Source organism: Opisthocomus hoazin, chromosome 1 (genome assembly GCF_030867145.1).
Source record: "Opisthocomus hoazin isolate bOpiHoa1 chromosome 1, bOpiHoa1.hap1, whole genome shotgun sequence".
In the NCBI taxonomy this organism is placed as follows: domain Eukaryota; kingdom Metazoa; phylum Chordata; class Aves; order Opisthocomiformes; family Opisthocomidae; genus Opisthocomus; species Opisthocomus hoazin.
This window is the reverse complement of record NC_134414.1, coordinates 25,049,800-25,075,752: the sequence shown is the minus strand read 5'-3', so window position 1 is coordinate 25,075,752 and position 25,953 is coordinate 25,049,800. Positions and strand designations below refer to the sequence as shown.

General features: G+C 45.2%; 1 protein-coding gene across 10 annotated transcripts in view; it reads left to right on the top strand.

The window, feature by feature from the left end:
• The window catches only part of SPATA13 (spermatogenesis associated 13), a 163,141-nt gene that overhangs the window by 112,147 nt on the left and 25,041 nt on the right, over nt 1-25,953 (top strand). For 4 of the 10 annotated variants that reach the window (XM_075419411.1, XM_075419419.1, XM_075419391.1 and 1 more), the window contains exons 2-4: nt 2,518-4,314; nt 17,749-18,096; nt 21,193-21,337. In XM_075419411.1, coding sequence (XP_075275526.1) covers nt 2,677-4,314; nt 17,749-18,096; nt 21,193-21,337 — 2,131 coding nt within the window. In that variant the 5' untranslated portion in view covers nt 2,518-2,676. Of the gene's footprint in view, nt 1-859; nt 943-2,517; nt 4,315-10,430; nt 10,518-13,487; nt 13,995-14,159; nt 15,568-17,748; nt 18,097-21,192; nt 21,338-25,953 lie in introns of those variants that run through there. The other 6 variants (XM_075419381.1, XM_075419437.1, XM_075419428.1 and 3 more) reach the window with 6 other exon arrangements.

Below are 25,953 nucleotides of genomic sequence, written 5' to 3'. Positions count from 1 at the left end.
GGGTGAGAGCCGGGGCATGTGTTGGCCAACGGGCCGTGCTACCCGGCCGGACCGCGCAGGGCCTGTGCCCGGGGCAAAGGGCGGGGGTGAGCAGGGCACACGCACCCGGAGATGCACAGCGAGTGGTGAGGCCAGGCGGGGATGGCACCGGTGGCATTTTTAAGGTACTAAACGCGATCATAGAATTGTACAATCACTAAGCTCGGCAAAGACCTCTAAGATTATCAGGTCCAGCCATCAACCCAGCACCACCATGCCTGCTAAACCATGCCCTGAACTGCCACATCTACACGTATTTCGAACACCTCCAGCGATGGGGACTCCACCACCTCGCTGGGCAGCCTGTTCCAATGCTTTACAACTCTTTCAGTAAAGAAATCTTTCCTAATATCCAACCTAAACCTCCCTTGATGCAACTTGAGGTCATTTCCTCTCGTCCTACCGCTAGTCACTTGGGAGAAGAGACCAACACCCGCCTCACCACACCCTCCTGTCAGGTAGTTGCAGAGAGCGATAAGGTCCCTCCTCAGCCTCCTCTTCTCCAGACTAAACAGCCCCAGCTCCCTCAGCCACTCCTCGTCATACTCGTTCTCCAGACCCTTCACCAGCCTCGCTGCCCTTCTCTGGACACTCTCCAGCCCCTCAGTGTCCTCCAGCCCCTCACTGTCCTCCTCGTCCTTCCCCCTCGCGTGGCCGGGGGACACGCCGCCGCACTCGGCCGACGGCGGGGGCTCGGGAAGGAGCAGACTCTGCCTTGGGGGGTTGGGGGGGGGCACCGTGGCCGGGGGCCGCCTGAGGCGCCGGAGCTTCCCGCCCAGCCCCGCCCCTCCCCGCCGGGCCCCCGCCCCCGCCCCGCTGCGGCGGGCGCTGCCATAGCGATGCGGGCGCGGGCGGCGGCGGGAACGGGCGGCGGCGGGGTGGCGGTCCCGCGGCTCCCCTCAGGTAAGGGTGCTGCTCGGCGGGCCGCCGGCCGGCAGCGCGGCGGGGAGGCGGCCGCTTGAACGCCGCTTCGCTCTGTCTGCTCGCTTGCCTCTCTGCCCGCTCAGGTGCGGCTGCTCCCAGAGCCGCTCTTCCCTGGGAATTTCTCTGCACAGAGCAGCGTCTTCGTCTCGTGATTGGGATTTTTTTGGGGTTTTTTTTTTGGTTTTTTTTGGTTTTTTTTTTTTCGCCGCGTGGAGATCTGCGAGCGGCAGAAGGGCCCCTGGGCAGGCCGAGGTGTCGGTGAAACACGAGCAAGTCCCTGTACCCGCAGAGGGACGGGGGCTCACAGAACCCGCCTTGGGGTGCGCTGGGGGGGCAGCAGCCGCGAAGGCCGTGCGCGGCGGCTCCGGGACTCCGCGCTCTGCGGGGCTGCCGGCGCCTGCCCCGGCGGGGTCTGCCGCCGCCGCTCCCCGGGCCCCGCCCGCCGCAGCCTGGCCGCGATGGAGAGCCCCGACCGGCTCCTGGGTCCGCTGCGGGGGCTCCGCCGCCGCCTGCCAGGGGCCGCCCCCCGCTTCCCTGTGGGAAGGAGACAAAGCAGGGACCGGGGCTGCCGCTCCCCCTCTGCAGGGTCTCCCTCGGAATCCCCCTCCCCCCCGGGCAGTGGCAGGTTTGTGAAGACCCCGCTGGCCCTTGCAGAGAGAACCGCGCCGCGGGCTGTGCTTTGAAGGCGGTGCCAGCTTCGGACTGGGCACCCCGGGGGGCCGTGGGCGTTGTGTGGCATGGCGGTGCCAGTACCTGCCTGCCCGGGCAGGGGAGGCGCGGCCGGGGGACCCACACGGCTTTCCCGTGCACCGGAGCAGGGTTTGGGCTGCTCAGCGCGGGGGGAGATCCCTTGGACAGCACGTCCCCGTCAGAGAGGCTCTGGTCACTGCCAAACTCAAGTTTTCATCGTGCTGCGATGACAGCATGGGTCAGCTTCTGGCTGTGTGTGCTTCTGAATCTCTCTTTCTTTGGCTAGGTGAAAATACTTTGCTGTGCACTTGAGGCAACCCTTATGTTTACCTGCTAGGGGACAGACAAGGCAGTCGAGCGTCACGCAACCTCCTGACAGCAGCACGTGTAGGAAAAAAGATGTGTGTTTTCCTCTTTGGGGACCGTTTGGGGATTGGGTGGCACTTTATGGGCACGCTCGGGTTTTTTTTGGATCAAAACTTCTCTCGTGTGCCTTGGGGCTCAGTGCTGAGCGCTGTGAGGAGGAAGGCTAGATTGCTGTTGTTGGGGGTTTCTCTTAAGTGTGTATTGTATTTAGGTGTAAGGTAGGTGTGGCTGTCATACTGAATTTTTTAGCTTATTAAGCATTAGAGAAGCAGGTACGTATTGAAATTATTCTGGTCTGTTAAATTGCTAATGAATGCAGTTATACTTTGAGGGAGTTATGAATGGCTTTTCACCACTGCAACACACCTTTGCTGGGTGAAAAACACCTCCTTCGTTTTGTGCGCATCTTTTATGTCCTACTGTGGGGCTCAAACTTCTTTTAGCTGGGGACTTTGTAAAGAAATTTGTCTAACGGTTGCTTTTGTTTTCCTGGCGCAGGCGGTGCAGCCTGAGGAACCGAGCTCACCCGGTCGATGTGAGAGCAAGGCAAACCAGGGTGCAGCGGATGAAGGAGAGACAGCGAGGTCAGCTGGTGGGGACAGCAGTGCCGCTCTGAGCTACCCCAGCCTCCGTCTCCATGCGTACGGCATCGAGAGCATGACAACGTTTCCCAATGGCTGTGGAAATGGCACCACCGTTACTTGTATAGTTATGGATAATAAAGAGCCCCAAAACCAGACTACATGTGTCAGTCGTGATGGGGGATACAGCACCAGCAACAGCCATGAGGAGGAGAATCAAGAGGATAAGCTCAGCCCTTCCAAAATCATGCGCTTTTTCACCACCCCTCGGAAACGGGCTAATTCCAGCTCCGACAGGCCTCGTTCTCTGGTTTTGATGGGCAACTCGTCCACGTGGAATGCTTTGTCTTCCATCAGAAAAATGGGATCTTTCAAGAAGTTGAAGTCTTCAGTTCTCCAAGGAATTCAAACAAGGGAGTGCTCAGACATCTTAAGTGAGAACGGCGTAGGCAAACAGGGTTCAAACGGGGCAGTGGTGAGAGTTCAGACTAACAGGTATTCGTATTCGGGGCCTTTACATGATTTCCAGAGCGCAGTGGAGGCTTTAGGTTCTGACTGCTCTGATGCAGAGGAGAGCGATGAGTCTTTCCTGAGGAATACTCATCGCTCACGCAGTATCAGGCGGGCTTACGGTGCTGGCCGCATAAACTTGCTAGACACGGACAAAGTTCAGAGTCATCACAACTGTACTAGGCCAACGTCACCTGTGATTGCAGAGCCAAAGATCTGTGAAATTTTGGTGAAAGACTCTGAAAACAACAGGATCATTTATCGGAGAAGCAAAAGTTCGGATAATTTGAACTTTCTGAAAAAAAGCTCATTCAAACGGAAGTCCACCTCAAACCTCACCGACCTCAAGGCTGCAAATGAGAAACAGATGTCAGCAAGGACTGCGAGTGTTACTTCTGCTGACTTGGACAAAACTGGTGGGAACCCCGAGAGGAGATCCAAGCGGTGGAAGAGCCCTATCAGGGCGAAGGATTTTGACCGAGTTTTGAAACTTGTCAGCAACGTTACAGATGTTGCGTGGAAGAAGGATGGCCCTAAGAGCACGGTGACTTCTCCCAGCGAGCAGTCCCAGAGAACAAGGTCAAACAGCAGGCTGCACGATGACTACTCCCGCAGGGTTTCCAGCAGCACGGATCATGACAGAAAGAGATGCACCTCCCCGGTATCTAGTCTACACTCTTCCTTGCCAGGAACACCTTGCCTGCAAAGCCCCACAGTTGCTCAGGATAAAGAGGCTGAAATGAATGTAGCCATTGCTGAAGACAAAAGCCTCAGGACATCATCAGGTATCCCAGACTCTGATAGCTTATCGGCCACGCTGAATGACATTAGTCCATTTCCCAATGAAGTGTTTTATTCGGACTCAGATGAACCAAAAGCTACCCAGCAGTTTACATGTGAAGCTGAAAACCCTCACGTTCCGGTCAGGCCGACTACTCCAAAGCCTCAAAGTCCCACTGCAGAGAAGGTGAAGTGCAATATGAATTTCCAGTGCCTGAACCATCACAGCACGTTGTCACTGAGCTCTTCAGAGAGCGAGGAGAGAGTCGAGGTGCCGGGGCTGAAGCTGGGCAGGAATCCTGTTTGCTTCCAGGACTCAGTGCAAACTGTGTACTATGATGATGGAAATGAAGACAGTGGCATCAGCAGCCACTCTCAGCTGAGCCTCAATTTAGCCTCTGGTGCTGAAGAGAAAAAGGAAGAGGTAAGAAAGAACGCAAAATCCTTTAGAAGCTGTGTATATATATCTATCAGGTTTTGCCTTTATTAATGCAAAACAATGCAAACAATGCAAAATAACCTTAATACTAATGGCTATTGCAGCTTGTTATTGTTAAAATATGCTGACAGCAATTATTTCCTTTAATACAGTCTCTTGGGATGCTAACATCAAATTATTTTTTCTTTGTGCGTTAATATCAAAGAAAGTTTTGGCAGCAAAGCTATTCATGTATGTTTTCAAGGGCAGCTTATTGCACCCTGCAGAGACACCACCTCATCATGTGGTCTTGCCACATTTTACCAGCCTAAGCAGTCTGGCTCTGTTTCCTTCCAAGCTGAAAGGTCTCTAAAGAGTCTGTGTATTTTTTGTGTTGTTGATTCAGTGTAAAACACTTTGCCTGTGGAAGCCTTGCAGAACATTGTAGTACTTGTAGAGTAGTGTGGCATGAAAGATACAGTATAGAGGTTTAAGCTTTCAGTGGCATCTGATGTTTTCACTGTGTAAGGATGGCCACACTGAGGGTAAACTGTTTGGGTGTTTACTTGCCTGCAGATTTCAAACAGCACTACTTTACAAGCTGGGCAGAGCGTGTTTCTACTAATGCTTTGGTGAAGGCACCAGCATTTCACTGCACCTAATGCATGATTTCCTGCTCCCAGCAGATGGGTAGATGTGCTGCATTACCTCCGAGGCAAGTTCACGTGGTAACCCTGTGCCCTTACCTAAAGCACCGTGAGCTGTCACTGGAGAAGTTGCAATGATTTGGCAGTGCTGATGAAGAGCTCTCCTATGAATCCTGCACCCGTTTGAGGTGGTGTGGCTCACCTCAGCCCCGGCAGCGTACAGTAGTGTGGGTTTGAGCTACTCAGGGTGAGGCAGCAGAGAAGGGTTTGCTGCTCATTGGGAAGAATACACTGGGGCAAAAATCCCGCTGGATCTGTATGAATATGGAAACTATTTACAGAATAAAGCTGACCCATCTTTTAAGCCACTGCAGTTTGACTAAAAGTATCTTATACTTTAGGTGTGAGATAGACAAAGACGATTGTTGCAGCTGCAGAAGCTTCAGCCTTTCATGCTGTGAAGTCTTACAATGTCTGTGAAGCCTTTTAAAATCCTGGCATGGTTTTTGCAAACTAATTGTAAATGGTTACAGAGCTTATCAGTATTGTCCTTCTGCTGGAGAAGTGCGAGTTTATTTACTATAGTGCTTGCAGCTGTGGTAAGATTGGAAAAGTAAACCCAATGTGTATAAATGTTGGAGCTCTGACGTTGTTCCTCTTCTGGAGCCCCAGAGTTGCCGCAGCCATCCATCTTTTCCAAAACTCTCACTTAAGAGCATGTGCAAGGAGATGCTTTCGCACTGCTAGGAGAGGCGAGAGCCCTAGCATGGTCGTATGTCGGTAACTGTTTCTTGGGTATAAAATGGAAGCAGAATTAATGCTACTCATCTACCATCTAGTGGTGATCTGTGATCACGACCCAAGAGAAATTCAGCTGGTCCCTCCTCTTGGCTCCCGACAAACCAGTACAGCTTTTAAATGAATGTGTACATTGGGTGGATAAAAGTTACTGCAGTTTCAGTTTTAACACCACATTCTGTTATTATCTAGCATGCAATTTAAACTTTCTCTTTATACTGCAACATATTTTAGGTTAATTGTGAGTGCCTCTTAGTGCTCACTTCAATTGTGTATGGAGCGTGCACTGGTGGCAGCTCAGGGTTTGTGTAGTGGTCAGGCAGCCGGTGCGGGCTGGAGCCCTGCAGGAGATGGAGGAGATGAAGGAGATGGTGGCCCCGGGACGGACTGCTCGGTTGCCAGGGCAGCAGCAGCGAGGGGCTGCAGCCCTCTCCCCCTGCTGTGAGCGCTGCCTGGAGCCCTCTATATGGCAGAACATCTGCGGCCACCCAAAGGGTGCAGCTGCATCCAGACCTCTCTTCCGATACAAAAAAATAAAGTTTTTGGAGGTGGAACCTGTGGATTGGAAGCGGGAGCTCTGCAGGACAGGGCTTACTTCTGTCTTACTGTGCAAGGGGTGTAAATTCTGTCCTCTTTTTTTTCCATGCTTGCTCCTCATCCCATACACAGCCCTAAAGCTGTGGCACTCAGAGTGACTACAAAACAGGGAGAGTGGTATGGTTTCTCCCTACCATTTCTTTGGAGGATTTCATTGCTCATTTCCTCCTCCTTTACAGCTTGCTTCCCTCAGTGTGGAGGTAGCTTGGTACCAAAGATACTTATGCCAGGTTATTTTTTAATTGGAGTTTATTCAGCCTGCAGGCACTTTTATGAATGCCGCATACTCACACAATGAGGTCATTGGGGTTTGAACTTTTGACTACAATTCATTTTTAACTCTACCTTACACCTCCATGTTACAGAGCTGGACCCACCCAGCAAGTTGTTCCTGTGACAGGCAAGCGCTTGGTTCATTCTCAGCAATCATTTGAGATCTGATGCTGAGCCGTGCAAATCCCTGATCTTTAAGACTATGTGTGAACCTTAAGTACACTGTGTTGACAGACAAATCTGCACTGTTTCCATGTTTCACACATCTTCTTTTCTTCGTGGATTTCATGTAAAAGCCAGTATGTATTCCAGTACAGCCACTAAACTCTCTGTGGCTCCGAGACAGATTTCAGTACAAAGCTTACAAGGTGCTAAGCAGTCAGGCTCAAACGTGTTCTCCTTTCAGGCCTGGCTGCCATAGCTGCAAGCAAACCTAGTTTCTTCCTTTACCCACTCATCTAGTAGATTAGTTGGCAGATAAAAGCTGTGGAACTTCATGCATCTCTGTATTTTCCCAAATGTGGAAACTAAACTTTTCTACCTTGCATTTCCCCAATGCTGATTTTGCAGTATTCACACAAGGCTGTCTATCCATTTACCTGAACTGATATTTTGGGGATTTTTTTTCCTGTGTGATTTGGTCTTCAGATCCTGACTCTTCTGTCACTTTGTTGGTTTCACCAAAATGCAAGGTTTGGACTGGAGCAGGGGAGGTGTTTGGCCTTCTCGGTTGTTGGTGCTGGCAGAGGTTGCTTCCCAGGAAAGAGCTAATTAAGTGCCGCCTGGATCCATGCCTCAGTACTTCTGAAGCTACAGAGGCATGAGTCACCAAAGCCCATGCTTTCCCCGTCTCTGCTTTATGCCACTGTCACTTATATTCAATATGTTGGTTTTAAATAGCATCAGGAGATGATTAAGTACACATGTGTATTTGGACTGTTGCACGTAGTCTTTTACTTTCCTGAGGAAGAGCCCCATGTCACTGTAAATAACAAAGTCTTAAACCCTTTGCTTTGGACTGGCACAGGTCGGCCACTAAGGCTGCCTAAACAAAACGCTGTTGTGAATTTCTTACAAAACAGTCAAACCAAGTTATCTGACATTTCCCATAGTCTTTGACAAGCTCTTAGAGCACCTGCTGTTTAAGTTGCCTTGCTGGCATCTGGCTTCACAGCTCACCAGACTTTTTATTACTTGCAATACCTTATCTGCGTGACTATAAGTGAATGATAAATTACAGTGAAGAGGTAACTCTGCTGTAATTAGGGATGAGTCACATTTTGTTTGCAGAGTGTGTTTTAAGTGCTCTAAGACCTGTCTGTTGACTTGCTTGTGTTCGTGCCATATGAAAGTCAGTGGTCCCAACTAATCCCCATTGTGCAGTCCCCCAGCGCGGAGCTGTTGGCAGAGCTGAGCTGGTCTGTCCTGTTCAGGTCTCTGGGTTCTGTATGTTGAGCACAGATGGCCTAACCGGGGGGACAGCTTACAGAGGAGAAGAGGGAGAAGAGCTGTATGGGTGGGCATACAGAGAGGGTTCAACTCCGTCCTCACTGTTCATCCTGCTGGTTTCTTGTTTCAAAATGTGTCCTCACAGTGAAGTACCAAAGGGGTGGTGGTGGGATGGGGTCGTGTTCAGTACCCATCAGGAGAATGCAGCAGCCAGGAGCTGGGGATGGGCATCCCTGGTACCTGTGCAAGCTCCTGAGCGCTGTGGGGCTGGGCATATCTGCTGGGAGCCGGCTGGTTTCAGCTCTCTGAACTCGTCTTTTTCGATTTATCCACCTCTGGTTCATCCACATTCAATTTAGAGTGTGGCTTAATCAGCTTAATCTGTATAACGGGAAATGCGCTAAACTGTGAAGGATGTTTACAGTAAATAAAGGTGGGAACTTTTTACACTAGGTTTACTCCTGTGGGGCTTGTAATTCGGAATGAGGACCTAGACTCCAGCGGCACCCTGGTCTTGCTGGCCACAGGGCCTGGGGGCAGAGCAGCAGAGCCCTGCAACAGGCTCTCTGCAGCGTCTCTGACGGCAAACTGAGGTTTCAGTTAGACTGAGTGACATTGGATTCACGCTAAGCTCTCTGAGCTGCTCTGCACGAGTCAGGATACGTTCACACAACATCTCCACCCTTCACAGTTACTCAAAAAGCGACTTCCAAGAGCACTTGCCCAGAGCTAAACCAGAAACCATTGTGCATTGCTGCAAACCCAAACTGCAGAACCGATCACTGAAATGATGCAGAAGGCAGCCCTCAAAGTACACGTGTAGTTTCCCGTTGCAGCAAAAACTCTTCCAACTTGCTGCAGAAGAGCTGTCAGTACAGCCTGTAATCCTTTGTTGCTGTGTCCTCTGCTAGAAAGAAGAAAAACAGGGCAATGGTGACAGTAATCTGAATTCTGGATCAGGTTAAATTTTAGGCTGAGTAACTGCAGGGCTGAATAAAATTGACCATTCCTGGAGACTGATGGAGTAATCCAGGGGTTATTGTCATCCCTGCAGAAGGGTTTGTGGGTGCTGAAAGAGGGAGTTCAGACAGACTCCACTGCGGTTAGGCTGGGGCAAGCTGTTCCCTTTCCATATTGCATATGTGCTCCTCTGCCTTTCCAGAGCATCTGATGTTCGACTCTGCTGTAGCTCTCCTCTAACACCTCAGTAATACCCAGGCACTGCTAACCCTGCGATCAGGAGTAATAGCACCCCAGAGAGCAGAATTGGTACTTCTGGCCATGTAATTTGGTTTTTGCATCGAGCACGGTGTCGAGTTGTCAGCGCTGAAAATCCATCTCGATGCTTGGAGGTTGCAGTGTTCAAATTGAGCAGAGGCAGCTGCAGAGTTCCCTGCAAGCCGCCTGCATTCCCTCTTTCTGGCATCCGGAGGCTGCTGTACTGCTCGTGGTACCAGGATGCCGGGCTCCCGGGATGCTGTGGCAGGCTGGGAGACCGTCTGGGCGCAGGAGGAGACCGAGCACGGCAGCCTCCACTCTTCCTACTCCGAGCTCGACCACAGCAGCCTTGCCCTTACTCCACACTCTTGGAAGTAATAGTTTGTAGACGTAGAGTTGTCCAAAGCAGCTCCACCCCACGCAAGCAGGAGTTTGTGACTGCTGCTGGGTCCGGCCGGTGGCTGGGCTCAGGCTTGGGCAGGGACGATGAGGCTTTGCTCTGGGAGAGTGGGGAGACTGCGGAACCAGAGGACCTCTGCCTGGAGAGGCACCGAAGAGACGCGAAGGCGTATGGCTTTTTATGTTTTGCTTTGTTAGCATAAATTCCACTTCCAACCTGTAGTTATCATCTGGCTTTTGAGGTTTGCCAGCGGATGTTACAAAGACAGCCTGGAAAAAGTCGCTTATTTTGCCAAATAAAAGGAAAATGGATTTTTTTAGTCCTGTTACTTGATCTGAGATGTTCTGATTCAATTTAGAAATTACTTAGATATTTATTTAGGGATTATTAATGCCTACACAACTTCTAAAAAGATGTGGAGGATATGAATGCTCCTTTACTATAAACTACATGCTTGATGTTCCAGTTCAGATACTGAAGTAAAGAAGGGACAGCATTAGAGCATCACCCAGCCATCCCTAAGTACCAGTCATCGGAAAACTAGCAGAAACGGTTCTCTGGTTTTAGCGCGTTTGCATTTTTGTATGACTGATCAGATTATTTCTGCAAAGCAAATAACATTTCCCTGCAAAGTCCCCTATGCCAGTCAGAAATGTTAGCTGATTTGGGTTTGGAAATGAGTTAGAGGAGAGGACAAAGGACATCGTCGAGGCTGAAGAACAGATTTGAGAGTCATGGGATCCGCTTGTCATTTCCAGTTCAGCCCTATGCTTCCACTGTGACTTATATGACTTAACTGCTTTGTGTCTGCTCCTTATCTGTGAAAGGTGGGTATTAGGAAGGTGAACTCGCTAATCTTGGTAAGGCATGTGGCTGAGAGGGGAAGCATTATGCTTGTTGATTACGATAAGCAGGCTTTCAAGCACCAGGTTAAATGAAGCCAACCTGCATTAAAAGTGCCTAAGAAATACTTGGCCAAATTTTGTTTGTGGTTGGATCTATATTGCCTGATCTTTTAATGTAGTTTTGTAGGTGTATTTGTTAGTGAAAACACTACAATTGCTTTGGTGTCCACAAATCCCAAGAGTAGAATTACATACATTTTATTCCAATTTCTAAAACTTCCATAATGAGTGTTTTGCTACAACGATTTGTGTTGCTAATGGGGATTCATTTTACCATAATGCAAGGCACACTAATGTAATTTTACTTTATGACAATGCGTAGTTTTTCCTGCATCCAGTCTAGGAGCTCATACTAGCACAGTGCAGTGGTATTCCTTTAGAGGGTCCCCCTTTAGAGCAGTGTTCTTCAAATTTGTAAACTGTGGGTCCGCCCGGTTTTGGGGGGTGGAAGGGAAGAAAAGGCAGATTATCTTGCTGTAATGTTTGTAACTTCCAAGCAGCTAAAACTTATGTTAAATTTTTAATATGGTTCTATTTGATTCCTTCTGCTTTGCTTGTTTATATAGGTGTAATGCATATATTCTTAAATGGGTTTTTTGCAGTTGTTTCCCAGAACATATTCTCCTGTCTTGCAGACCACAGGTCGAATAGCCACTGGGTATTCTAGGGACAGATAATCAATGCATTTACTTGGGGTCTTCTCAAACGCTAATTAAAAAGAAAAGATGCTACGGGCAGAGGAGGCACAGGCACGTAAAGAAAAAGTATATAGTGCAATTTGCATTTAATTAGAAAGGAATAGATGAAAACTTTATTCCTGCTAGTGAATTGCACTGGTTTAATAATTCTGGTTAGTTTGTGATAGAAGATGCACACACAGACATCATTCCCATAGTAACTATTACTGTGATGGTATCACTGTTTGAAATTGTCAGCCTGTTGGATCAACAGGGGATCACTGGGCTCTCGTAACACTTCTGGATCTTTTTATAAAATCTTGAAAGAAAGCAAGAAATAAATTTTCTCTGTGAGGCTGTTTTGTCTGGAGTCTCATAATCTCCATGTGTGTCACAACAATTTGCAAATAAAAATATTGATCATGTCCATGAAACATAAACCAAGCTTTTGACCTCAGTTAGCAGTGATGATAAAGGAACGTCAACTAATGCTCCCCCACTGCTATTTAGCAACAAGAAAAAGTGCAAAGGTTGCATTTTATCATGTACCTGGGTGGAGACACGTTGTCCGGACTTTTACTCTGTTAAGTGAAGGTGATAAAATAATTTATGACCACTAGGTCATGATCACTTGGCCCTTGTAGTTTTGCTAGCTTATATGAATTGAAAGATCAATTCTAATATTACTACTGAGTTCCTAGTATTTGGCAGTTAATGTGTTATACAGAAATATCAGCTAATTAATAGTATCTGGTTAGAATACTGGCATATAGCTGTCCCTGCTAGCATAAGAATTTTGTACATTTTTATATAGACTCCTAAATGCACACAGAAATGTGTACTCATGATCAAAACACAGGGATATCTATATGAAATAGCACAAATGCTGTGATTTTTGGCTAGAAGTATTCCAGATTCTGCTTTTAAGCCTTGTCATTTACAAAGAAAATGATGGATTATCCATCACAAGTTTTCACTGAAAATATGTAGTAATCGTGTTCTCACACTCCTCAGTCTGCTCAGGTTTTCTTTGTAAGTTATTCTCAGCCAGAATGATTATTATCTGTTTCATTTACCACACCTTTTTATAAACTGCATTTGGAAATGAATATGCATTTCTTGCAAAGACATGATTAGATTTTGATTATCTCCTTTCTCTCGATGAGAAAAAAGCAGCTGTAGTCAGCAAAGCTGCATTTCAGCCAGGCAGCTCAAAAATACAGAGATACCAAAACAAGAAGCAATGTGACTTATTGTGGAGTAAAATTTTAAAAAAAGGCAGAAGGAGAAGTTGCTTTAGTGAAAAACAGCTATGAAATATCCTTGAACATCAGCTTCCCTGGGGGTTCGCAGGCAGCAGCAGCAGCAGCAGCCGCCTGGCTTTGTGGCCATGGGGCAGGCTGCTGCTTTGGCAGAGGAAAGGGAGGAGGATGCTCTTGCCCCCGGAGACCACCAAGGCTGGAGGTTCTTGTCCAGGAGGCACCTACCTGTGACTTCCAGCAGATTGCCAGGTACAGAAAAACTTCCGGGAGATGTAAGTGTCCCCATATACTGCCATGCGTGTCTATATGTATAGATTATGAAGCGTTAATTGTATCAGTATATTTAGAACACAAAAATAAATTTTAAAAAGTCCAGATAGGTAATGGTAGGGGTAGGAGTGCAGGGTTAGTGGGCAGGGAGCCTCAGCAATGTACACAGGCATCAACACATTTATGGAGGGTGATTTTGTTTTCATTAGGGAGTTTGTTGAATAAATACTTAACAAAAAAAATCACCCAGGGATTGTTTTTCCTTTGCCATCATGATGGCAGCTGTGTGTCACCCTCACAGGCATACCAACAGCAGCGAGCTGACCAGCAGCGGACTGTGTTGGGTCAGACTTACAGTTTAGGCTGTTTCTGCCATGGAGAGTGTGGTCGGGTATAGGATGAAGGGTTATTCATGGTTGGTGTAACTGTGCCAGCAAAAGTCCTGCCATGCAATTTCAGGTACTGGCAATTTTTTACCATTGCACTGATATAAGTTGCATCCATATAAGCAACGCTTTCTCAGTACTGTACAGATCAGATCTCATGCTCCTTGGGCAGCACTCCCTCTGGAGACAATTTTGGGTGCTGAATTGATCAAATATACACTGTAGTCTGAGTAATAGTTGCAGAACCTGGCTCTCATCTGGCTTTAAGGGCTAAGCTAAGATTTCAGTGGTTAAACACCTGATGCTGATGCTGCTTACATTGGTATTAATGAGTAACAGGGAATGCCAACAGCAGTCATGTGCTATTAGATGCAACAGGGTTGTGTTGGTGCCAGGTCGAGTTGAGTGAGATCATGACCAAGTCCTTGAAGCTGCTGTGCCTGGGTTGGGAAATCAGTCTGGGCTCAGGCGAAGGAGAGATTTGGTCTGGCTGGGCTCAGACTCTGTGCTGTGATTGTCTGCCTGGGAGCAGCCTGGTAAATCTCCCACCGTAGCCTGGTCGGTGTGCTCAGGGGGCCCCGGGGAGCACCCCTGAAACAGCACACCTGGAAGTGCACCTACAGCTCAGCCGAGTGACCTAAAAATAGCTGTAAAGTGCAGAGTGGCAGGTATCCAAGACAGCTGCGAGCGGCCGGAAAGCACCTTGTGGGGAAGCTGCACTTTGCTGGAGCAATGGGGACCAACAGTGCCATCGGCATCTACCTGCAGTCAGGCTTGGCACCTGATTCCTGCCTAAAGTGCTCTGTAGGTTTGGCTCAAATTCTTGTTTGGGGGCTCAACTTGATTGCCTGAACGTAAGCGCCCAGTGCTGCTGGAGCTGCCCTGACTGGTTCCCCCCCATCTCCAGGGGCTGCTTCTGGATGGCCCGCACCTCCTGTTGGTCCTGTGTCATACTTGTATGATGCGTGGTACGGGGAGATATTTTAGATGCCTTAGGACATTTGAAATGGCCCTGGATGCTTGTGTTCAGGCAACAAAATCTCGCCCCAGATTTCTACAGGCTACAATGGCAGCTTTAACATCTAACTAACATACGAACACCTCCATTGCGATGTAGAAATTTAGATGTGGGAATCTGGAGCTGAATCCCACACTACAAGTGACATATTTCATGGGAACAATAGCAAAGAAAAGTGTAGCCTGGATCAAAGTAAATATTTATTTTAAATGGTTGTATTTGTAGATACACTGCTGTCAGGAAAAAGGAAAACTACTGAAATACAACAATTTAACTGGTATTCTGCTGTAGGAATTTAGCTGTCCAGCTAAAATTAATTAATTTGCATCAGTATACAGGAGTAGAGCTGTTTGTGTTGGCAGTCTCGGAAGAAACCTAACCCAGGATGCAGTGTAAAAGACAAAATGAATAATCTAGATAGCTAGCATTGGTGATCCTGTGCTGCTGATAGACTAGCAGGTGTGAATTTCAGAAAATCCAGTGTGGATTCAGCTTAGACCTTTACTTCTCAGATACCTCGATATTGCTTGAAATTTTTGACCAATGCTTACAATGCATGAGTCAGTGCATGACATTTTGATTTTCATCCTATATGAAGTGCCATGTAGATCTCTGCTTATGTCTATAGGTGATACCGATAGTAACTGTGGAACATAAACCTGATTTCGTTTATAAGGGATTGATCAGGAGAAGGTCATTTGAGGTCAGTGGTGCTGCACCAGTATAAAGTCAATGACAAGTGGAACAAAATTGTTTCCTCAGAATTTTTTCATTGATGTCAAGAATCAAACTTGTGCTTAAGTGAGGGCAATACTGGAGCCTAGGAGTTACGTGCAGGATATTTTATTCTTACTAGTAAGTGGTACTTGATCAGGTCCTGCTTGAATAGGTCACTTAGAGGAATGTGAGGTTATCAGTCTGGTTTCCTCTGAATTTTGCTATACGAGGATTATGTTTTCTCTTTCACTAGTATTCTTCAATGCAGTTTATAGATCTAAACCTAAAAATACATGTCCTTTAGCATGGTTTATTGCACAGCAGAGATTAATCTTGCTGTCATTTGGATCGCTACAGTAGGTGGAGTGCTGCAGAAGGAAAGCAGTCCTCTCTTTGCATATGTTATTGCTCAAGATAAGGGTGTAAAAAGCAGATTAGGAGATGACATGTGACGTGTCCTTCCCTCAGTCTAAAAGTACAGGATCATGGGATGAACTTCGCCTGGCTGGTTACGCAGAGAGTGTGCTAACATTTGTAGCTCTTACGGACAAGACTGCAAAACAAAAACATAAAATGACTCTCATGAGCTCCTTTCTCAGTCACTGCATATGTGGGGACCCTTTACCTGTGTCTGATTCTGAGGTAAGAACCTTGTTTAACCTGTGGTTTTGCTGCTCTGACCTCGGAGGGGCTGAGTTAAGGGGCAGCTTTGCTGAAGCTGTGTCGGTGCTCCAGCCAGGGAGTCACTCTCTACTGAATCAGTTATACTGTTAAAACTGGCCCTGAGGTGAAATCTGCAGAGAGGCTGAAGCAAGCTTGAGTGACAGGTGTGATGCCATAGAAATCAGATTTTATGTAAGTGCTCTATTTAGGATAAGTGTCATGCTGTAAGTGAAATAATTGAATGTAGAGCAGTGTATGACATTGATCATTTTTCATACCTTAATTGCAGTAATCATGTTAAAATGCTGACTGTTTAATGACTCTGCCTACTAGCCGAAGCGTTTTCATACAGTGAAATTTGTCTTAAGCTGTCTTTCAAATAAAAAGCGAAATCTGCCCACTGTATCAGGTGTTGTACTGGCATGGTTGAAAAGGGTAGGTGGAGAAGGTGACTGAAGATAAGTCCTCTTACACAGGCATCATTGTAAAAGGCTGATTCTAGCCTGCACGTTTGCTTTGGATATGCGTTACCTGAAATGCCTTCATCTGGTCTGAAACAGATGAAACAAAATGCAGCCAGAGACAGACAGAATGATGCCGCTCTTTTCTGGAATATTTATGAACTTTGAACATTGTCAGGAATGCACTTGGGTAGTCTAAAGATATCCTAATAAAGAAGTAGGCTGATATTCTTACAAAAAAAAAAAAAAAAAGAATTAGATCATCATTTGTATGAGAACTGAGGGCAGGGTTCACTTGCTCAGCAGCGCTCTGGAGTTTGCCATTCACTCCCTCAGGCGTCCATGCAAACTGCCACCCAGCCCAGAAACACCCATTTTCCTCTCTGTTTCTTTTCTGTTCTTCACAGAGGGGCCAGGAAAAGCCAAGAAAAAGCTGAAAATTTGGAAACTGGAGGAGAAAGTGAATATAATTTTTTATGTGCGATATTTTTTCTCAAAATAAAAGCTGCAGGGGTTTTGCTGGAAAAGCTTACAGCAGTGTTACTCCAAATGCATTGAAATCCTTAAAAATGTTCCCTCTGACAAGTATTTCAGTTGGGGTTATTTTATTTCCAAACTTGCAGTGCCAGGGCAATTATGATACCTGTAGGCATTAACCTCCGCGAGCCAGATGTGCTGTTAAGTAGGAACAACATTCTCATTTTCCAAGACTTCCTCTCTAAAAACATCAGGTTTTCTTGTATTTGTCTTACAATGTATCTCTGGCCCTAGTCTGTATGACTGTAGCCTGCTTGAGCGTATAGAAAATTAGCTTCTCCCTTCCAAACTGGGGGAGCTCCCTTGCCCGATACGCACAGGGCTGCACAATCTCTCGATCTGACCCACGTCAGAGCGTGGGGGTGAGTGGTAGGAGGGGGTGCGACCGCCCGTCTTGGTATCGGCTTACTGTTACGTGGGGATGGGCAGGCACTCACACTGCAGCCTTGCTGTTTATTTTCATCACTGAACAGAGGAAAAGCAGAGGAATAGCATAGAATTGTAGAATGGTTTGGGTTGGAAGGGACCTTTGAAGATCATCTAGTCCAACCCCCCTGCCATGGGGCAGGGACACCTCCCACGAGACCAGGTTGCTCAAAGCCCCATCCAGCCCGGCCTTGAATGTTTCTAGCGATGGGACATCCACAGCTTCTCTGGGCAACCTGTTCCTGTGTCTCGCCACTTTCATTGTAAAGAATTTGTTGCTTATATCTGATCTAGTCACTACAGGCTTTGGTAGAAAGTCCAGAAACAGTGTGCTGACTGAATTATTTTTACCGATGTTACACGTAGCATCCTACTTGTCACAGGAACAAGTCCTGTGAGTACCAGAGCTGTCTTTCCAAGACATCATTCAGTGAATTCAGGGTTTATAATCAGACCTGTCTGTACTGCTGAGGTAATAGGTGAGTTTTTAGTGTTATTAGTCATATTTGCCTAAGAGGTGCTGGTGGTTGGGTGTTAACCTTACTCAGCACAAGCATCATGATATCTTTCCTTTGCAAAGTTCTGCTTTTCCTGAAGTGTCGGTTGCATTTGTTGTGTTTATTATGGTAACGCTTTCATTTTAGGAATGTTAAGTTGATCTGCCATATGAAAAACTCACAAATGATTACGTGTCAGAAAATTCTGTGGCTTATTTGACTTGTTCACATTTAAAAAGGTTGTTTCTGATGACCACTGGAAGAGGTCCCCATCCCAGGATGAAGAAAAGACAGACACACAAAAGGTCACACCCAGGAGGTGGGGCTCTGGAAAAAGATCTCGTCCCAGACCTCTCTCAGACTATGGCCAAATGTCAATCAGAGGTTTCTCAATACCAGAAGATGCAGTTGCGGTGGACTCCCAGAAGACAGACAGCACGGATGGGGAAAATCCGCCAGGGTCTGTCATCCAAAGCAGTACAGTAGGCTACCACAGAGGGCGAAAAAGAAGACCCATCTCCGTAATAGGTGGGGTCAATTTCTATGGAAGTGGTCCGGCAGAAGAGATAGAAGGTCTGCTGACACAAGTAAGATAAGAGATGTGCTCTCTGCAAACTGCAAAAGACCCTTTCACTTCCTTGTCTCTGTCTTCAGCCTAGAAAATAGAATGGATGCTTCCTTCTCTTCCTTCCCTTTTGTCGAGCTGACATCGTGTACTTACAATTCTGCTTTCCTGGTCACTAATTACTTTGTCTTGTTGTTAAAAAACAGAACGGTGTGGAATAAAACTGGTACTGATTTTGGGTAATCTTTTCTGTATTGTAAATTAACCTTATTTCTTTCTTGGAATAGTTGTTACGTCTCGTATTGGTGTGTAAGAGCTGATTTGTGTGTAATACAGCTGTGTGTTAGGTCACCTTACGGGGTGTAGGACCTGAGGAACAGAGGAGTACAAACAATATGATAGTAACACATTATTTATTGATCATTTCAATTTCTCCAAAAGCAGCCCTGTTCCAAACCTGTGGCATTAGCTGTGCTGTTCAAAATCTTGGTATTGGCATAGCAATGATACTTAAAACTGATAAGGAAGTAGCTTTAGAAGCTTGTTAATAAATCAAAGAATTAATGAAATAAAGAATTCAAGAATTTGAAAAAAGTACCCACCCTGTTTATGTACTACTGAATTGACCTGATGTAACATAGGAAGCGTATAAGAAAATAGTGAGTGGTTGAGTTAGTACTTGAGCAGTATCTGTATACTTATTTGTCATCTCTGCTGGCTTAGGTAAGAGACTGAGAAATAAAAAACTTCTGAAAGATAAAAATAGCTCCTTTTTTCCTGGAGGGAGTCCTGAGCAAGTACGATGTGTAGAGGATCTTCACTGTTCTGATGTTAGCGTGGCCCCACCTTGTAGTTGGTTACAGAGCTTCAGGCTCATGTGCTTTGATAATGCTGCATTGATCAGGTGTTTCCCACTACCGAGAAAAGATGGGCAACTCCTGCCTCAAGCAGTTGTCAAGCTGGTAAAGCACCAGAGAAAAGGAATAGAATCCTCAAAAAATGTGATTCCAGTGGTTATTAACGGAATTTGAATCTTTTTAATCTTTCTCATGCTACTTGATCTCCTGCTGGGAAGTTCAATGCAGTATCATTCATGGGTACGGTACTCCCCATGACCGAAATCAAATGCTGAAACAGCGGCAGGATTTTCAGTCTCCTGTGAAAAGCAATTTTTAACATGAACATTGTTACTGTATATTGTGCTTTTTTTCTTTATAATTCCCTGATAAAAAAATACGTCTTGAAGCAAAACTCCATCTGAAACCAGTGAACCTTTTACCGGGGCAAAGGCCATAGTTTCAAACCCTACATAACTGGGATATTTTAAAATTAATTTTATCACTACTTAGCTTGGAGAAAAAAAAAAGAGGAAAATTGTTGTTATAAATTCTAGGCCATCTTAGTCAAGAACAACAAATAGATTTCAAAGGATAGTAAGTATCTGCAACCCAAATAATCCTTGCTGTACCATGGAAGTGATTTAACACTCTCCAAGACCTTCACTTACTGCTGAAAACAAATTGATCTGTCTTCAAACCTTGCTCAAATCAGTTTATTAATGAAGGAACATGCATCAAGACAGCTGTTTGAGTGGACTCTTTCTGTGGTCCGCGGCTGCCGTGAGGGCTGGCTGGAGCTAAACGAGCACGTGGCTGGATCACTGTGCTCAAGACCAAAACTATGGAGCATTCCCAATGGGGACACATTTTTAATCCAAATGATGGCCTTCCCAGGCCTGCCACTGAATAACGGCACATCCTTTTCTGTCTGGGAAAGGGGTCTGGGCTGAAGCCTTGCAAGAAAGTGTTAGTTGCCCGGAAATAAACACCTTAGTTGCTTAATCAGCCAGTTATTTGCATATAGTAATTGCCATCACTTCTATGAGATGTTTGATGCAAGATGTTGGACTCACTCTTTGTGATGCTATTCAGTGATAGGATCCACTGAAGAAAGGGGGTTTAAAGATGAGGTTGTAGTTAAATCATATTCAATACACGAGGAGGTTTTTGGCAGTCATATTGCAAAGTAAATTTGTAGCTGGCATGTAAAAAAGGACTAATGGAGCCGGAATATGTGTGCTAGAAATATTTTATGTTGAGGTTTCAAGGACTGATCTTCACCTTGCTGATTTTTTTTCTTAAAAGCTTTGAAAACCCATGGGAATATTTGGAAAATGTAGTGCTAATTCCTTCTTTGTTGTATTTTGTTTTGGTCTGACAGCTTAGGTGTGAGAAAACATTTTCAAACAATACTAAATCCTTGGTTTCATAATAGGGTGTCAAGAGATCATAAAAAAAACAAACCTGATCTTTCAGATTACTTGACAGAAGGGCCTATGAACAGTAACAACGGAAAGATAAGAGAAGGTGCAAAGATGAGTTATTCTGAGGTCTGGCTGTTCAGCAGTTGAGTGTTTATGCAAGGTCATTCAGCCTGGCTAATGTGGAGTTGTTCAGGGACAACAAAAAATTAGACTCAATTTGCAAATAAAACAGGGGTTGATTCACTAATCATAACAAGCAAATGAGTGATTTAACTAATGAAAATGGCTTCTAGATAAAGTTATGAGTAAACTTAGTGTTAGCTTTTTTTAATGAGTCTCCTGAGATCTTCAGGGCAGAGGATCAAATTGGTTTTGTCTTGTAAACTAGGTTTATTGTACTTAAAAGCCATACATTTGTTTGAAGAAAGCAAGCATCGCAGGAAGTGAAGAGAACATCCAAGCGTAGCGTTTCTGGTCATTCTTTCGCTTTGAGTTTCCCTTCAGATGTGTGTTTGCAACGCCAGCCAGCATTGCACAGGCTGTTCTCAAAGGAGTTAGATCCCAGAGCATTTGGGCACGGAGTATTACAAGATGAAGATTATAGAGCATGTCTGATCATAACAGAAGGCTAAGGAGTTTTTAATATAACAGAGAACTGTAACGTAATAAAACATTTTCTGTGATGCTGGTGGATATGGTATGCAGTGTTTAAGCAATGTCACTTCAAAGTAGGGGATTTTACTGCCCCTGTAATTATCTGGAGTATCTGAAGAAACCTTACTTCATACCTGAGTTTTGCTCAGTTGGACTTGCTGGTAGCTTTACTAATACTGGATTTTCCTGTTTTCTCTGTAGCCTGTAACACGGCCACCCGTCCCAGCGCACCAGGTGCCCCCTTACAAAGCTGTTTCAGCCAGGTTCCGGCCGCTCACCTTTTCACAAAGTACCCCCATCGGCCTGGACCGGGTTGGACGAAGGCGGCAGATGAGAGCGTCTAATGGTAAGATGGACAAGTCTTTTCAGCTTTCTAGATCTCAACTTCATACCCCAGCTTGGCCAGGAAGTAGATTACAGCGTGGAACGCAAAAGGGTGCAGACCAACTCGGTGACAAAGTAGTACCCGGCTAAGCTGCTTTGGTTTGTGACTTTCTCATTAGTGGCTTTTTCTGCTGTGTACATGTAAAACTTGTTTTTCACATCTACGGTTTGACATTGCTGTGGTTTCTTCTTATGTACCAGTTACACTTATATAGTTTCCACTCTCTATTCACTGACTTGTCTGGAGACAATAATAGAATATGAAGGAAGTAATGTCTAATATGCCTGAGTTCATACCCGAACCATAGCTGCACTATGCATGTATTTTTAATTTTCTGTTTGCCATGCATTCAGCTTAACTACCTAGATAGGCAAGCCTTTAATTATTAAAGCATCGTGTTTCAGGGAACTGTATGCAGTTGCAGTTGCTTATGCAGTGGTGACTGTAGCCCAGCCAGGATTCTGGGTCACAATGGACAGATTCTTGGAAAAAAGATTGCCTTTTCAGAAGCATGACGCTTTATCAGACTCTCTGATGTGCCCTGTGTATTTTTTCTGTAATTGTTCACTGTTAGCATGCAATGCTATCTTCCGTTAATAGACATATCTAGTAGTAGTGGAACATTTCTTGGCAGGTATGACCAGAATAATCTGGGTTTGTACCATTTGCGTTCTTTGAGACCACCGTGAGCATAGTCTTAACAGGTACTCATGTTTCACTGGCAAGGGTTGGACATAGAAACAAAATTTTCACTTTGTGTTCTTCACTGTTAGTAGCGAACAAAACCCTATTGGGACCCTTCACTCTGCCTCTCTGTGGAGAGAACAAGTAAAGGTGTCTGGATCAGGGCTTTCCATGACTGAAGTAGGAAGGTTAACAAATAGATTTTTCAGTGTTTCTTTGTTAAAATTATACAGAAGTTTACTAGTGAGTACTTGGCTTTTATGGTTCTAAGCTAAGTTTTAGCTGCAGTGATACCCAAATTCGGCTCAAAAAATCCCTCAACTACAAAGTAATTTATATAAGAACATTTTAAAACTGCATTTTCCAGTCTTCAGTAAAGCATGACAGTTTTCTTCAGAAGGTGCTCTCCAAGGAACAGGGTTGAGAATTTCTAACTATAGCAATGAGATACATTATATGTACTACATTAGTATTCTCCTTTTAATTTATATTGTAGTAAAATTTCGAAACTACTTTAAAACCCGTATCTGGACTGTGTCCTTGCTGTATGTATCTCGGTATACTTAATGATCCAGATTAGACATCGAGGTAAATTTGACATCTAATGCTGCAATCCTTGCTGAGATTATGTGGTATCTCAGTCCCTGATTCCAGACGGACCACTCACAGAGTAACGGGTTTGCCATGAGCTAGTTTCGAAGAAAGACACTCTTTATGTGTCACAGAGCAGGGATTCCTTTTTTATTTTTATTTTTAGTTATCCTATCCATTTCGTGAAATAATATTAGTTACCTAGACAACTGCCTGAGAGTAGTATCTTTCCAGGTATTTAGCTTTCGAATAGCTGGTCTCCTGAACATAAGCAACAGGATGACAAATAGACAAAGCAGGGTTTCTGCCACTTTTCAAGACAGTGAAGCTACAGCAGTATTGATTGTGCTAGAAGTGACTTTTGTGACTCTTTACAGTAAACGTAACAGTTGAGCAGGAAAAGCTTCTGAATCAAAAGTCCTGAAGGCAAGTGAGGAATATCATGGACTTCGCAGGTGAGAAGACCTGTTAAGTAGCTCCAGCAGAACATAGTAAAGTGACTAGTCTCACACATTCTGATCTCTTTCCTTTTGCTCTTAAATTCACAAGGCATTTCCTTGTCTCTGAACATGTGAGAGTTTTTTGTTTGCTCATGCATAGTGAAATTTGATAGCACAAAAGCCTTTTATTGTGGAAAGAAATTCTAAACCCAAGCACTGAAAACTAGTGGTATCTTATTTGAGTTACTTACTCAAGCCTGAAACATTGCATGTCTCCTTTTATAAGAATGGGAGGTAGATTTGGAGATGTACATTTTTAGACAAACAGCTGTTACAAGACAGTAACTCATCGTACCGCAGGAGACAGAGGAACAACCGGCCAACACGTAAGGGAAACTTCCCTTGAGACTTGTATTGCTACCCTTGTGCTTAAAGGGTTACAAGTTTTAAATTATATTCAAGAGGTTACCTGTTTATCACAGTAGAGCAATTTTTATCTGTATCTTAAAAACTAAGCCATCTTTTTTGCATATTGTGGTGGGGACTTGAATTTGGCTAAATTAATTGGTGAACTCCTTTAGATGGGCTCAGCTCTGAGCAGGTAGGGTGGGTTCGGCTCAAGTTAAAGGGACCTAAATTTAGTCTAAACATATGTGCTACATGAGTTAAACATTTGAACACCCATTACAGGCAGTGCAAGTCTAGGGCTTCATTCAGTTACCCACCCCAGGGTCCAGATATGTGTGGGGTGCCTGAGTACCTGCCCACAGGTGGCAGATAGGACAGAGCACCTCTGGGAGACCTGTTCTTTTCTTCAGCAGCAGCTGGAGGCCAGCAGGATATCCAAAATACTTAAAATGGAGCTAAGTATCTACATTTAAACAACTGATCTGAGACCATAGCCATTGCCACCAATGAAGGTTAACTGTAGGAACTGCCTTTGGATGAGATGGATTGCACTCTCAGCTGTTCAAATTATGACCAATACCTGCTGATCTAGACGGTTTGTTCAAATGTGCATTCTGGCATTTAATTTAATAAATTTAGGTGTCTTCAGTTCAAGTAGTATCCTGTCCTGGATGTTTGCCTGCTGTCTTAAACTGCTGTTAAGCTTTTCCCACTTCATCAAGGTTGGGTAACCGAGTAGGTTTCAGGCTGCGTGGAGCACAGCTCAGGACCTGAGGTTCAAACAAACTGGCTGTCGGAGAGAGGAGACTTTCAGATTCTCCATCCCTATTACCGATCAAATAAAAAACCCCACCCCAAATAAGTTATTGGCCATGGAAGTGAACTAGCAGGGGGGTTGGACTAGATGACCCACAGAGGTCCCTTCCAACCCTTACCATTCTGTGATTCTGTGGTTCTGTGAAAACAGTTCGCTGCTTGCTACCATCTTCCTGTTGCCCTGTCCTTGCTCCCCCACCCCAAAAGTGTGAGGATGGAAGTAGGACAACATGCAGGAAACTCAAATTCCCAGGTTGCTACACCGAGTGCCATATTTGTGATTACCAGGAGGTGGGTGGCATATGTCTGATGTTGCAGGCGGCTCCGTGGCGGTTGCTGTATTGTGCGGCCAAAGTGCCTGAAAAGCTCAGGGAGGCAGAAAGACTCAGGGATGGGACCTGAAGGGGCATCATGAAATTCACTACTGCAGGCTAAGCAGTCCCAGTGTTGCTGGGGACAGAAGGGCATCTGGACCAGAGGATGATGGCTATGTGATCCTTTGAAGGATGGGACTCTTAAGTGATGGGAAAAGATAAAAACTATTCTGGTGGGTAAGGGGATTGTTGGTCGCATAGATATCTGGGCTTGGTGATGCAAACAGGACCTAGCAGTGTGTTGGGAGCAGCTGGTGCATCAGGTGAAGCACCAAGGCAGTCCTAGGCAGAATTGAAGCTGTGGGTAGAAGCTAGAAGACCATGAGCCTGATGGTAAAATTGTACAAAGTGCTGTCAATACTATGCTCAGTGTCAAACAGAGAGGCCTTTTTACCTCCAGGCACCTTCATGTAGAAAGTTATATTAAAAAGAGGGAGATTTAGATTATTTATGAACCAAAGAACATTTAAAATGAAAAGATCCTTTGTTATCTAAACCAAAACAAAAGCAGGCTGCCGACATGCAAATCAGGAGATTATGAAGTAGTTTCTAAACAAAGAATTAGGGGAAAACTGACAAGGTGGAATAATACCCAGTACAGGACAGCACATCCTTTACGGGCGATGTCAATGATCGCTGCATCCTCAAATGGGGCAGAAGCTGACAAAACTCAAGCAACAAATAGTCAGCAACAGCTGGGTAAATGTTGTTTAGAGAGGATTTAGAAAAATAGGCACTAATAGTGAAAGTTTAAAAAGTAAGATGGAGAAATAAACATATTTTTAAAGAGGCTAGATGGCATGTGTCAGAAACTTGGTCAAAAGAAGACAACCAGTGGAGCATAACCAGCATGTCATCACTGTGCAAGCTGTATAGGAATAACAGGAAAGATTGTACTGGTGAAAGAAGGTCTCTAACGTATTAAAGAAAAACTTAGAGCCAAATCAGGTAAACAAATTGATTGTCTCATCAAGTGTCACAGGATCTGTGGACTGGAATGATTTGCCTAAATGGGAAAAAGTATAGTGACAGGATTAAATTATGAACCACCTGAGATCACCAGGATAGTGATAGTAAATGTGAGAAACCAAGGAAACCAGAGAAGTTTGAAGGGCAGCAAGCACAGTCTTAAAAGGAGACTTAAATTGCTGTCGTGTGGGTTAAGTATTGTAATGGGCCCCAGTGCTGCGTTTTTAGGTGTACCATAAATCACTCCTTGGTGTAGCTGATCAGCAGACCTGCAGAAAGGGAAGCAATTCTTGAG